A 13,087-nucleotide genomic window follows, 5' to 3' on the forward strand; every position below is an offset into this window, starting at 1 on the left:
ACCCAGGTCCTACCAATGGGCTTCCCGTGTGCATCTGGTTGGCCACTGTGAGAACAGAATGTTGGACAAGATGGGCCTTTGGCCCTTCCAGCAGGCTCTTCCTATGTTATTGTGTTCTTCAATAACTGGGAGCACTAGAGAGTGGTGGCATTTTATAATCCATCTTAGGTTTAAATTCCGATACAAATTCAAGTCACATCTCAGGTTCAGTTCATGTTTATGTCAAGTTCATTGTTAAAAGAAAACTTTAAAGATCCAGGTTGGGTATTTTGGGGGGTTTTTTAAAGAAAAGCTGTGTGAAATCATTGTTACTCAGTAAAGGTAAAGGACCCCTGACAGTTAAGCCCAGTTGCGAACGACTCTGGGGTTGCGGCACTCATCTTGCTTTATTGGCTGAGGGAGCCGACGTTTGTCCACGGACAGGTGTCCGGGTTATGTTACCAGCATGACTAAGCCACTTCTGGTGAAACCAGAGCAGCGCATGGAAACACCGTTTACCTTCCTGCCAGAGCAGTACCTATTTATCTGCTTGCACTTTTTGGCGTGCTTTCAAACTGCTAGGTTGGCAGGAGCTGGGACTGAGTAACGGGAGCTCACCCCATCGCAGGGATTTGAACTGCCTTTCTTGCATAATAAAATGCCCATAGATGGGAGCGGACTTTTTAAACTCCCATTTTTGCCGAATTAGTAAAATTAAATAATCCTCACCCTTGCTGTTGGCTTGGATTTTTTTGGTGAAGTAACTGCTGTAGAAGGCTGGCACAGAAGCTTCGCTTTGCGGGGTTGCGATGTCGCCTCACTGACCGGTTTTTTTAGCTCCCCACCCCCCACTCTGTGCTTTCCAGCACGGAGGCAGACACCGGAGCTTGCCGAACTGCTGTTGCCAGTCGCAGGACTTCTCGAAACCCCAGATTTCTTCCTGGGGCTTTCTTGGGGGTGCATGTCGCTCTCACACTTCCCTCGACCCTCTGTGGAGCCGAATCTGACAGCGCTCAGCTGGAGCTGTCAGATCCCCGTCCGTCCGCCATCTCGTGGGTACCCGGAGTATATGATTCATCCAAAAGTAGTTTACTTTTTTTTGTTTTAACTGTGTGCATAATTCTGAAGATAAACAATGAGCAGTGTATGGAATTTGGGGGTCACACACACACCAGAAGCATATACCAGAATTTTGTGAAGTGTCACAACAAGTTGTGAAGAACAATTTTGTAAAATTAGTACAGTGGTACCTCAGGTTAAAAACTCAATTCGTTTTGGAGGTCCGTTCTTAACCTGAAACTGTTCTTAACCTGAGGTTCCACTTTAGCTAATGGGGCCTCTCGCTGCCGCCGTGCCTCCACCACATGATTTCTGTTCTCATCCTGAAGCGAAGTTCGTAACCCGAGGTACTATTTCTGGGTTAGCGGAGTCTGTAACCTGAAGCATCTGTAACCTGAAGCGTCTGTAACCTGAGGTACCACTGTATAATAATACAGAGGACTGCATAGGTTTGGACACAATCGGCCTGATGCTGGAGCCAACAGTGAACCTTGGCTCAGGTAGATGGCCCAAGCTGTGGTGCATCAGTGCCATGCAAGGGATGGTGGGCATGTTTCCATGCTGCTGTTTCTAGGTTTGAATTGACCCTCCAAAGCAGGCATCCCCAAACTTGGCCCTCCAGATGTTTTGGGACTACAACTCCCACCATCCCTAGCTAACAGGACCGGTGGTCAGGGATGATGGGAATTGTATTTCCAAAACATCTGGAGGGCCGAGTTTGGGGGTGCCTGCTCCAAAGCCTTTTTGTTCACTTTAGAGTAACTCCTTGTGTATACCTTGTCTGTTTTTCTTTCCACCTGAACACCTATTAATTAATGACTTTAGTGTTTTCACTGTAAAATGAATCTATACATTTAAACAACCACTTTATTGAGCAAATTAACAAGAAGACAATGCTTCTGAATTCTAAACCAAAGCTTCTTCTTTTTGCACCTTAAAACAATTAGCACTTATGCAGTTAGTCTAATAAAAAGCCTGATAGTTTACTACAACTCTTGACAAAAACAAATAAATGGAAGTAATGAGCCTAATAAGAACAAAAATAATAATGCAGTGATGAAAATTCTCTCTCCCTGGGGATTTCTTCTTCTGTTGCAGTGTAGCACAAAATATATGTGTTAACAACCACTGAATTATGGCTCCTATAAAATAAAATCTGAAGTGCATTGAAGAAAGGGTTACAGTATATGCCTAAGCCAAATATCACAGAATGAAACATACAAAACTATATTTTAATTGCTTGTGTAACAAGATGGCAGATTTGACCTTGCAGGGAGTCTCTGTTTTTCATTTGTATTATTCTCAATCCGCCTGAATGTATACATATTTTATGATGTTATTAGGCTGCTGCAGAGGAAGCGGGGGGCGGGGGGCGGGTAGCATCTTCATCATACCCATTCACATTACCTAAAAGTTGAGTTTGTGTAGGGAATCTTATCTTTCAGTTGTTAGATAATTGGGAAGGTGATAACTGTACTGCCTACTGCTAGATAAGCCATGGGTTGGAAATATAGTGATGCGTGAACTCTCACACCACCCAACTCTCCTTGTGTTGGATTGCCTTTGAAATAAATCAAGCTACTTCCCAAAAGATTAGACCAGGGGTAGGCAACCTAAGGCCCATGGGCTGGAAGTGGCCCACAAAGGCTGCTTAACCGGCCCACGAGCCGCCCCCAAACCGAGCCACCCTCTCAGCATGTCCCCGCAAACTGTGCTAAACCAGCGCAGCATGGCACGGAAACTCTCTTCCGCAGCTCTGGAAATCGCTTCTGCGCATGCCCAGACGCCAAAAATCACTTCTGCGCAGGCACGATTTTCATCATCTGGGCATGTGCAGAAGCAATTTCTGGCACTGCGGACATGCACAGACATGATTTCCGGCATCGCGCTGTGCTGGTCTGGCCCCTGGATTAGACAAGTGCTCAGTCTCATTTTCAAGCCAGTTTTAATGTCCTTCCTTGAGTGACCCAACCTTCCGCTATATTCCTAGTTCCTTCTTCCCACAACCTCTAAATTCCATTTCTACTTGCACCACTTACAAGACTAGTCTCTAGCTCCAGTGGCAGCCAGTGAGAACATGCAACAGGGAGAAAGATGCTGCTACCTGGTGCTAGTAACCCTTGGGAAAACTACATTTCCTACATTGTCTTAGTTTATGATGGAGGAGATTGCATAGAGAATGTGTCCCAGCTGAAAAGCCCTCCTCCCCCCCAGTTGCTTCAAAATGAATCTCAATAGATTGCAGCATGACCCATCAGATGATCTTAGTGACCACAAACCTCTTTTCTTATTGAAGGCTCATTGGTCCATAGCGGATATGGACAACCATTTACCGGTACTTGCACATCTACATCTGGTAGGAAATAAAATGCCCACTACCTCTTCAGTGGCTTCATGCTGACTGTGGTAAATTTCAGGTTGGCAAATGGTCATCTGCATCCAACTGGAAACTGGTGCTCCAAGGAGGAGAGGAGAAAATGAATCCAGCATATTCTGCTCAGTTTTATATCTGCCCATTGAACAACTTATATTTTTAATCATCTGTTTATTTAACAAAAAAACTTGCTTAGTTATTTATTAAGGAGTACAAAAATTGTATCATTTTTTAGCACTAATATTTCATTTTCACATATATACTGGTGGGTTTATGATTTCAGAGTCATGGTTCATCTGCAGCAGCAGAAGTGGGTGTTTTCATCTGCCTCAGCTGCAACAAAACATGTCTCTCCCACATCAGTCTCTACAGCCACAGCAGGCACTGTAACTCTCCAGTAGTTTGACTTCACCCCCAAAGGCACACTCCTCCGTTGTCTCCCGAGACAGACGGATGCCAAAAACAGCAAGAGACTTTCAAATATAATAAAACATCATGTAGCAATATTTCATCGCTGTTATGCCTAATGTGTCATTTTGGCAAGATTTTTTTTCTGGCTTCCTAAAAGTGATGATGGGTTCCGTATGTTAACTAGATTGCACTGCCTGTCTCTCTCTTGTGTAACAGGAAGAAATTGGAATTTCATGGCATTTTGTACCACCAAGAGATCTTTGTTTTCCTATGATTCCATCTCTCTCTGAAATATTTTTAAGTGGAAGCAGGCATAAAAAAGGCTCTTGCACTTCGTTAAAGTGTGAGACTTGTATGTCCACTATAAATATCTATTATTTTTAATGGTCTGTTCAATATTTCCATTGCATAAGAAGTTATGTAACTCAGCTGGTAAAATGTTCTTAGCCAACATTGAAGTAGGCAACAATTTCCCTAGGCCTCTTAAAAATGCACGTCAGGCAGTGCATATGTGTGTTTGTGGTAGCTTTCTTAACTAACATGTTTTCAAAAGTGTATTTCTCATCTAAGTGGTAATAAGCCTGTTTCTAGACAATGCCATTTCAGATTGTAGGTGGGAGGTTACATAATTTAAATACTTTTCCATACAAAATAATGTATGTCGAAAGCTAGCATGTCTGACAGAAGGGTAGGCTGGAACACTTCTTCCTGATCTGTAGTTTTCTATGTAAGGGACCTGCAGGCTGGCATGGTATAGTCCAGGTGTGATATAGACCACCTCAGTGAGAACTAGGTAGCAAGATCTGAGTTGATTGCTTGCAAATAAGCATTTATAATCTTCTAAGGGGTTCTTCAAACATTTTTAAAATGAAAGGATCACATTCAGCTGATTATGCCAATCCTCCTTTTCACAACAGTATTAGTTATAAGGCTTCCATTCTTACCTTTCTTGACTATTTTCAATTTGCACAGAAATCATTATATTACTTGATGTTCCTCTTTGCAAGCGAAAACAGATGACTTAACTCCTTAGTGACTTTCACTGTTTCTGTTTTAATTTTAGTTTGCAATCCTACTTACTAAGAACAGGAAGTAAACGACTTACTAAGAACAGGAAGTAAACGACAGGCAATGATAAAAATGGAGGGTGGTTGTTGTTGTTTTTCTGTTGAAGCTACTAGCCCCATTGGCTATGTTCTGTCACCACTTTTGGAGACAGGAGGCCTCTGAATAGCAGGTACTGGAAATCTCAAATGGGGCGAGTGCTGTTGCACTCCAACTCCACTTGCGGGCTTCTCATAGGTGTCTAGTTGGCTGTTGTGAGAACAGGATGCTGTACTAGATGAGCCTTTGCCTGAACCAGGGCTCACCTTACACTCTTAAGCCAAGCAAGACAACCGAGCAGTGCCTGTATGGAACACTCCTGAAACCATATGCAAGCTGCTCTGCTCTCAGTACGGTTCAAGGGTAATCAATTAACAAATTAATTAATACCAGATAGGCTTAGCGCATCATGGCTGCAAGACCCAACTGTTCTATCTTTCTTAGTTTCATTAGTACCAAGTTCCTGCCCCCCCCCACGCCCCCCTTTTGGAAATCAAGTCACACACATTTCCACTTTTCTTTAGCTTAAAAAAAAAAGAGCGTGTTCACGAAGGAAGTGAATAGCTCTCAACTCTCTTTGTGTCAGAATATTTTGCTTGGAATAAAGTCAGAGAAACGAGAGAACAGAATTATAACCAATTAAAGATGTTGCTTAAGAGAGATCCATTTCATCCTATTTTAGTAAGATGCCGTTATCATGATTTCATACCACTATTCCCAGTGCCCATTATTAAAGTGCAAGCCAATCTAAACATGGTTGGTGTGTCAGGAAAATATCCTGGCTTTGCAACAGCTGAGGAATTAAGTGCCAGAAGCAGTCATGATGTTGGTTTTGTTTAGCTAGCTTGCAGAAGTGTTCCCTTATTAGTCTTAACTCTTCCAGGCCACGAATGCTGGTATGGAACAAAAAGATCCCCACCTAACTTTTCAGTGGGGAAATTGTCAGCAATCTAATGCCCTGAATAATTACATATTATAATTTTCTAAGGACAAAGGAGGGTTCTTTGGCCTAGCCTGGACAATGAGATCTGAAGGTGTGTGTGGAGGGGGGTAGTTTTATGGAAAGATCAGGGGAAGAATCAAGTACCTGACTCATTCTGCTATAGTTACAATGAACTTGGAAATGCAGTTGTGTGGATGATGCATTCTGTGGTTGCATTAGCATGACAGGCAGGGTGTGTTTACATAGCAGAATGTAAGGAGATGAGTGTGCATCCAGTGAACATTGGGTTGTTTGTGGTCCATGTCAGGTTGCTTCTGTTCATGCTTATCCACTGCCTGATGCTGCCCTTTCACATTACAGGGATTACATGGTAGGGACTACAGAACCATTAAATGTTGTGATGTCTCCCCACACCCCAAGTGGTAGTGTTGCGTTTTTAAGGAAAAATCAATGGTGTGTTAGAGGAGGAACATTTAATTGATTTTCATTTAAAATTCGACACAAACACTTGTTAGTGCTGAACATTTACTAAGGGGAGAACCAAGAACAAATTACAGGGCTGACCTTAGTTTCTGTTCTTTTAAGTTCTATCCTATTGAGATGTACAAATGTGTTTTGACAGTTGCGTCAAGCTATAAATTCACTGGCGGTGTCCTTCCTAACCATGATGCTAAGACACATTTGCATCAGCTGAAGTCACTTAGTTTGCCCCTGGAAGCTTATAAAAGCAACCATGCAAGGAAACAGCAAGCTACTGCCCCCCCCCTTTTAACAGCAGTTAAAGATCTTAACGTTTACATCCACTTACATGATTACTCTCAAAAGCACACGAGAACACTTCTCTTGAACCTGTGTGCCAGGGGGTTGAATTGTATTTATGAACACCCTTGATGTCCATTGGGACTGGTATGGTGGAAGACAGAGAGGCCAAGAGTAGGCCAACAGAGCCAAGGACAGGCAGAGCCAAGTAATTCTAGTTTTGTACTTATCCTCTTTCTTGCTCGGTTCTACAAAGGCAGCACTGAGACTGAGGAGGAGGAAGGTGACAGCCACTGCCAGCTTCTGGACTGGTTGTAAGTAAGAAGGCAAGCAGGTGGGTAGACTGTGGTTGGTGTGGCAGTGCCCACTTCTCCTTAATGGACCAGCCTCCACAGAAATGCACTGAATTGACAGCCACATGCCTCAGACTTGGGACCATTTCACACATCAGGCCTGGGTTTACCACCATGTCTGTACTCAATAGGGAGCTGTAGCAGAGCATATGGTAAGTGTGTTTTCGAACACATATTTGTCACATTCATATGTTACATTTTGGGTGTAGATTTAGGTATACACCTAAAATGGAATGTATGAAGAGGAGGAAAAAAGTTGCCAGAAATAGCCTGCCTGAAGGGACATAAGAAGCAGCTCCTCCACATACTAGTTCTGGTTGTGATCCTAGGATTCCACATAGTAGTACAATGGGACCTAAATACAACTAACATTAACCCTGGATCTAATTCAAGGAGCCAGTGAGCAGGAGAACTCTGGAGAAGCTGATTCCATTTCGAAGAGCTCTCAAACATAGCGCTGTCATTTCCAGAGTCTTCCTGCCCATTAGTTTCCTACCATTTCCTCCCTGCGCCCAGTCGCTTTGGAGATGGAGGAAGGCTGAGCCCTCCTTCCTGCTCTGAAATAAGCTCAGGGTTTCTGAGAATAATTAATCTCAGGGACAGAGCACCCTTTGGTGGCATCATCTGTGAAGCCAGTTCCCTCCTTCCAGGTGACTGTTTTTGAGGCAAAGTGGGGACTTGGCCTTTGTTCTTTCCCTTTGACGCAGCCATTTTGGGAAGGGATTAGGCTCAGAGAAAATGTATCCTGAACTAAATCCAGGTTCCCCTCCAACAACTGATTCATTGCAGAAGAGAGGACCAGGGCCCTGAGGCAAAGTAATAAAATTATTCTTCCCTGCCCCATCCCATTGCATTTCTTTGTGGGTTCCTACAAGTCCTTTTGGGATTTTTTTTTTCATAATAGCTAGGGAATTAAATAAAAAGATACTGCAGAGGAAATTAACCAAGAAAAAAAAATGTTCTCCAAAGTCAATCAGTCCAGACCAGATGATTTCCCACTGAGAAAGCTGACCTCAGCTTCTCCCAGACAGGAGTCAGATGGATAAATATGTGCTGTGTTAGTCACCACAGAGACAGAGAATCTTGGACTCTCCAAGAGAATTAATTTGCACTGGCTGCCACAGCCTTTTCTGTTGCTACAGCCTTCACTGGCAACCATTCTTTAGCAGATTAACAGATGCAATGGGGTTATCCAGTCCTGTCAATGCATAAGTATGTTGTGAAGGTACAGAGGTCACATTCACACCATACATTTAAAACACTATGAAGTAATGGCTGCCCCCCCAAAAGAATTATGGGAGCTGTAGTTTGTTAAGAGCACTAAGAGTTATTGTTGTTGTTGTTTAGTCGTGTCTAACTCTTCGTGACCCCATGGACCAGAGCACGCCAGGCACTTCTGTCTTCCACTGCCTCCCACAGTTTGGTCAGACTCATGTTTGTAGCTTCGAGAACACTGTCCAACCATCTCGTCCTCTGTCGTCTCCTTCTCCTTGTGCCCTCAGTCTTTCCCAACATCAGGGTCTTTTCCAGGGAGTCTTCTCTTCTCATGAGGTGGCCAGAGTATTAGAGCCTCAGCTTCAGGGTCTGTCCTTCTTGTGAGCACTCAGGGCTGATTTCCTTCAGAATGGATAGGTTTGATCTTCTTGCAGTCCATGGGACTCTCAAGAGTATTCTCCAGCACCATAATTCAAAAGCATCAATTCTTCAGCGATCAGCCTTCTTTATGGTCCAGCTCTCACTTCCATACATCACTACTGGGAAAACCATAGCTTTAACTATACGGAGTTATTAGGAGACCCTTAATCCTCTCGCTGAAGAGGGCTTGGTTGTTAAACCACTCTACAAACTGAAGCTCTGGGAGGGGAATAGACAACTCTCAGCACCCTTAACATACTACAACTCCCAGAATTCTACCTGTACTACCGGTACTTCTTGCATTTCATTTCCCTCTGCTTAGAACTCTTTCCCTCACACCTGCTGCCACAGCCCCTGTCACAACATATAATACTGCAGCCAGCAGCGCCTGGTGCCCAGTGGAACTGGAGGAGCAGAAGACAGGGAGACCCAACAGTAGGCAGAACCAAAGCCAATGACAGGTAGAGCCAGAACCAGTGACAAGCAGAGCCGCCCCCTAATTGGTTGTAAGTAAGAAGACAGACTGAAGTGGGCGGGGCATTCTCCACTGCCTGCAACTCAATAAAACACTTCACACATATGATGAACTGGACTCAAGTCCATGAAAGTTTATGCCATAATAAAATGTGCTAGTCTTTAAGGTGCCACAAGATTTTTCCATTTTTTAAAATAGTTCCTTACTGCAAAAGATCTGCAAAAGAAAAGGATGAACTATGAGACTAGTAGTTTTAATAATAATAATAATAATAATAATAATGGAATCATTGTGTCTGCTTACCGTGTCTCTTATAATGGTCAGCCACTAAGAACCAAATTTGTTTATATCAGCATATACCCTCCCCATGGTTCCCCTCCTCCTCCTTATTTTAAATCCTGGGTTACTCCTTTCATCGACTCCCATGACTGGGTACTTCTGGAACTGGTTGATTGTTGGAATTTCTCTCATTGCCACTGGCAATCTCCGTTCTGGTTCACAAGAAAATCGAGTGAGTAAACAGTATGCATGAAACATTCCCACAAGATGTTTCTTCATCTTTCAAGTTGTGGGGGTGGACCAAAAGAAGTTATCTCATTTCTGGAAATAACGTTGTGTGAATTGGCAATGGATCTTGTGTGAACATCTCCTGGGAGACCAAATATTAGTATTTAAAAAAACGATTCCAACGTGAGATACAGCTTTCACTTAATTATATTTTGACCTGGAATATCTTACTGGCACACTGAAGAGCCACTCTGAACACCCTGTGCCTCCTTTTTTTTTTTTTTTAATCAATTACTGATCCCCCATGTCACAGACAGTTTTTTCATTGTTACTGTTCTACCAACTGTAGCCTTTCTCTCCCTTTACGGGTTAATATTTGGCAGCATTCCCGCTATTTCTCTGTTACACTAGTCACCATTTTATGCTTAAGGGAGATTTTACTTTATAAACCCTTCTCCTTTGTTTTCGTTGACAGTGGGTGTTTAGCCATATGCTTTGCACACAGTGCCTGCCAAATGCCTAGATCTGAAGGCTGGTTAAGCTGAATAACATTTGTTGTGGAGTTCATTACTAGGAAGAGCAAGTGAATGATTGCACTTGTTGCTCTGGCCATCTGTCTGTCGTGCGCATGCCCAGCTCCCCATGCTGACAGGAACCATTAAGACCCATGAACTGCAATTGTATTTTTTTTTTAATTGGTAAATGCAATACTCACAAACACAAAACAAAACACAAAACGAACTTATTATACATACAACTCCTTAATTCCTACAAAAGAAAACAATTAAACATACATCAACCAAAAGATGTATCAACTTAAATTACAAAAGAAACTAAACATAAAAACAAAAATCTTGACTTCCCTCCACCTATGTGTTACTTCCTTTACAGTATTTCTTTTCTTCTTTTCGCTGTCTTATCAATATTATTTTTAACTGTCTTGTCTTATACCCATTTCTTCTTAGTCTTTTACTCTATAAATTTCATTCATTGCATATTGATATATTTATACCAAAACAATGTTTTTTTCATGTATTCCTTCTCGCAAGTCCACTCCTCTATCAGTTTTTGAACTGGAATTGTAGATCAGCATAGGCAACAGTATTGCATTGAAAATATTTCCCATTCTGGGGTGGGATTTCTAGCTTACAGTTTCTAGCTTCCTGTAATTGGAAACACAACCATCTAAAACTGTGATCCTCTCTAGCCTTTTGCTGGGCCATTGCATGCTCCCACTTGCAATATTTATTGATAAGTTCTTTCAAGTAAGAACTTTGAAGTAAATTAAACACTGCGTAAAATAACGTCCCTGTTTCATTTGTTTTGCTTTGTACAGCATGTAAATTAAGTGGGCAGACATTTCCTAGGCTTTTGCAAAGTTTAAGGCATGGTAGCTGCATAGCTCAGTTGGTTAGAGTGTGGTGCTAACAAGACCAAGGTTGCAGGTTCAACCTCCGGAAGGGACAGCTGCATATTCCTGAATTGCAGGGGTTTGGTCCAGATGATTCCCATGGTTCCTTCCAACTCTAGGATAACTTCTATGATAACTTGCATTGGTATCCAATGGGTGCCAGTCTGTGGTACCAGGAGGCAAACAAGGGCAAGGGATAAGAATGTGAGAATGAGCATGCTCGCCCACCACTTTCTGTCCTGACCAACAGGTGTTGCAAAGTAAGAGCCTTTTTAAAAGTCTCCCTTAGTGATCCATTTGTCAGTAGCTGAAATCAGAATGATTTGGGTTAGCACTCCCCCCCCCGTGTATTCTTCTTCATAGGATGAAATAGTAGACAAGGAGTAGACATTGTTTATAGATAACATTAGAATGAAGGATGTTTTTGTGCTCCATTTTTATTTTGAAGGACTATTTTTAGATCAAACTTGCATTGTATTAAAAAAATACCTACCACAGCTTGTTTACAAATACTGCTCAGAGGTGTCATAATAATTATTATCTATAATGTCCTGTGAATGCCCAAAGGGCTATGAAATAACAAATACTAAAGGTTCTACTGCAGGTTCATATAAACTGGAAAAAACCCTTTCTCTCTTGTTGTTGTGTACAATCTTTTTCCCACCACTGCAGTTACATTGTTCAGAAGAAATCATAGCCAAGCAACTTTGGAAGAAAAAGCCTAAATTTTACTTCTTGAAATATTGGCATGAATTAAATTAAAATCCAAATGAATTTTGGTAACATTATTGCTTCAGCTGGAACATAACAAGAGCCCTGCTGGGTCAGGCCGATGGCCCATTGAAGCCAAGATCTTGTTCTCACAGTGGCCAGTCAGGTGCCTATTGGAACTCAGTGAGGGGGACCTGAGGGCTACAGCACTTTCCCTACTTGTGGTTTCCCGTGCCACTGACATTCAGGGGCATACTGAGCCTGACAGTGGGGGTAGAAGAAGCTGACGTAACATTGGTGTAAAGGATTCATCAGAAATCTAGTATCTGGTATTGCTTTTCATCACCTCAAATATAATGGGGCAGATTGATATTATCCGACCGATCTAGCCCACTGTGTGGATTGTAGGATGAACTCACCTGCCCCCCTTTCTGACATATCTGCCCCTCCTGCAGTGTCCCCACACAGGGGAAGCAAAATGGCCAGGCATGTATGCCCAAACTTGCACCTAGGCTGTACTGAAACTTGCAATCTCTCTGTGGATGTGAGAGGACATCAAAGGAAGGACAGATAGGTCCTGTATTTGGGGAAAGCAGGTGTGTTCTCCAATCCATGGGCCAGTTTGGGCAAGAAGAATCATCCAACCTGTCCCAATATTTTTCAGTTGAAACTGTTTACATGTGTAGCTGAGTGGTGTTTTGCCCAATGAGTTACATGCATGTGTGAGAAGCCTATCGTTTCTTCTAGGCAGGTAGAGAATCATCTATTCTAAAGCTGTGAATGAGGATATTGCATCATAGTCCAGTGTTCGCAATAGTATGTAGACTGAGGAGCTTTCAGTCTGTGTCCAAAAACTAAGACAACTTTGCTGTGCAATGTGACTCATTGTGAAAATATGCATCCACTTATGCTTTTCTCTTTTTAGCATTGTTTTAAAGGTCACTGTATCTGGTTAACTCCAGATATCTTGAAGCAAGATGGAAACTGGGGGGCATGGAGTAAATTTGGTTCCTGTTCTCGAACCTGTGGAACGGGGGTGAAATTCAGAACACGGCAATGCGACAACCCACAGTAAGTTGGACCTAAGCAAGCTGAAGACCAGGAGCGGGTGGCATGGGGTGGGGATGGCTTCCCATGTCATTGCTCTCCCAACAGCAACGTCTGTGGCCCTTATCAGAATGGGCAGAGGTGAGGTGTGGACTGTGCAGCCACACTGGGGAGTCAAGTGGAGTGAGTGGCAGCAATTCTGTTGTTGGGACCATGGCGGTGCAGAACTGCCCTACCATGCCTGCCACCTCTGCTAAAGAGGAGGAGGAGGAGGAGTTTGGATTTGATATCCCGCTTTATCGCTACCCTAAGGAATCAC

The 13,087-nt window shown here is 42.8% G+C and overlaps 1 protein-coding gene across 5 annotated transcripts in view; it reads left to right on the forward strand.

Moving 5' to 3' along the window:
• Window positions 1–13,087, forward strand: part of ADAMTS2 (ADAM metallopeptidase with thrombospondin type 1 motif 2) — a 338,043-nt gene that overhangs the window by 296,599 nt on the left and 28,357 nt on the right. For all 5 annotated transcript variants that reach the window (XM_083592179.1, XM_083592178.1, XM_083592176.1 and 2 more), the window contains one exon: window positions 12,647–12,792. In XM_083592179.1, coding sequence (XP_083448305.1) covers window positions 12,647–12,792 — 146 coding nt within the window. The remainder of the gene's footprint in view (window positions 1–12,646; window positions 12,793–13,087) is intronic.

The sequence above is a fragment of the Podarcis filfolensis genome (assembly GCF_964270895.1).
Source record: "Podarcis filfolensis genome assembly, chromosome: 2".
Lineage (NCBI taxonomy): Eukaryota > Metazoa > Chordata > Lepidosauria > Squamata > Lacertidae > Podarcis > Podarcis filfolensis.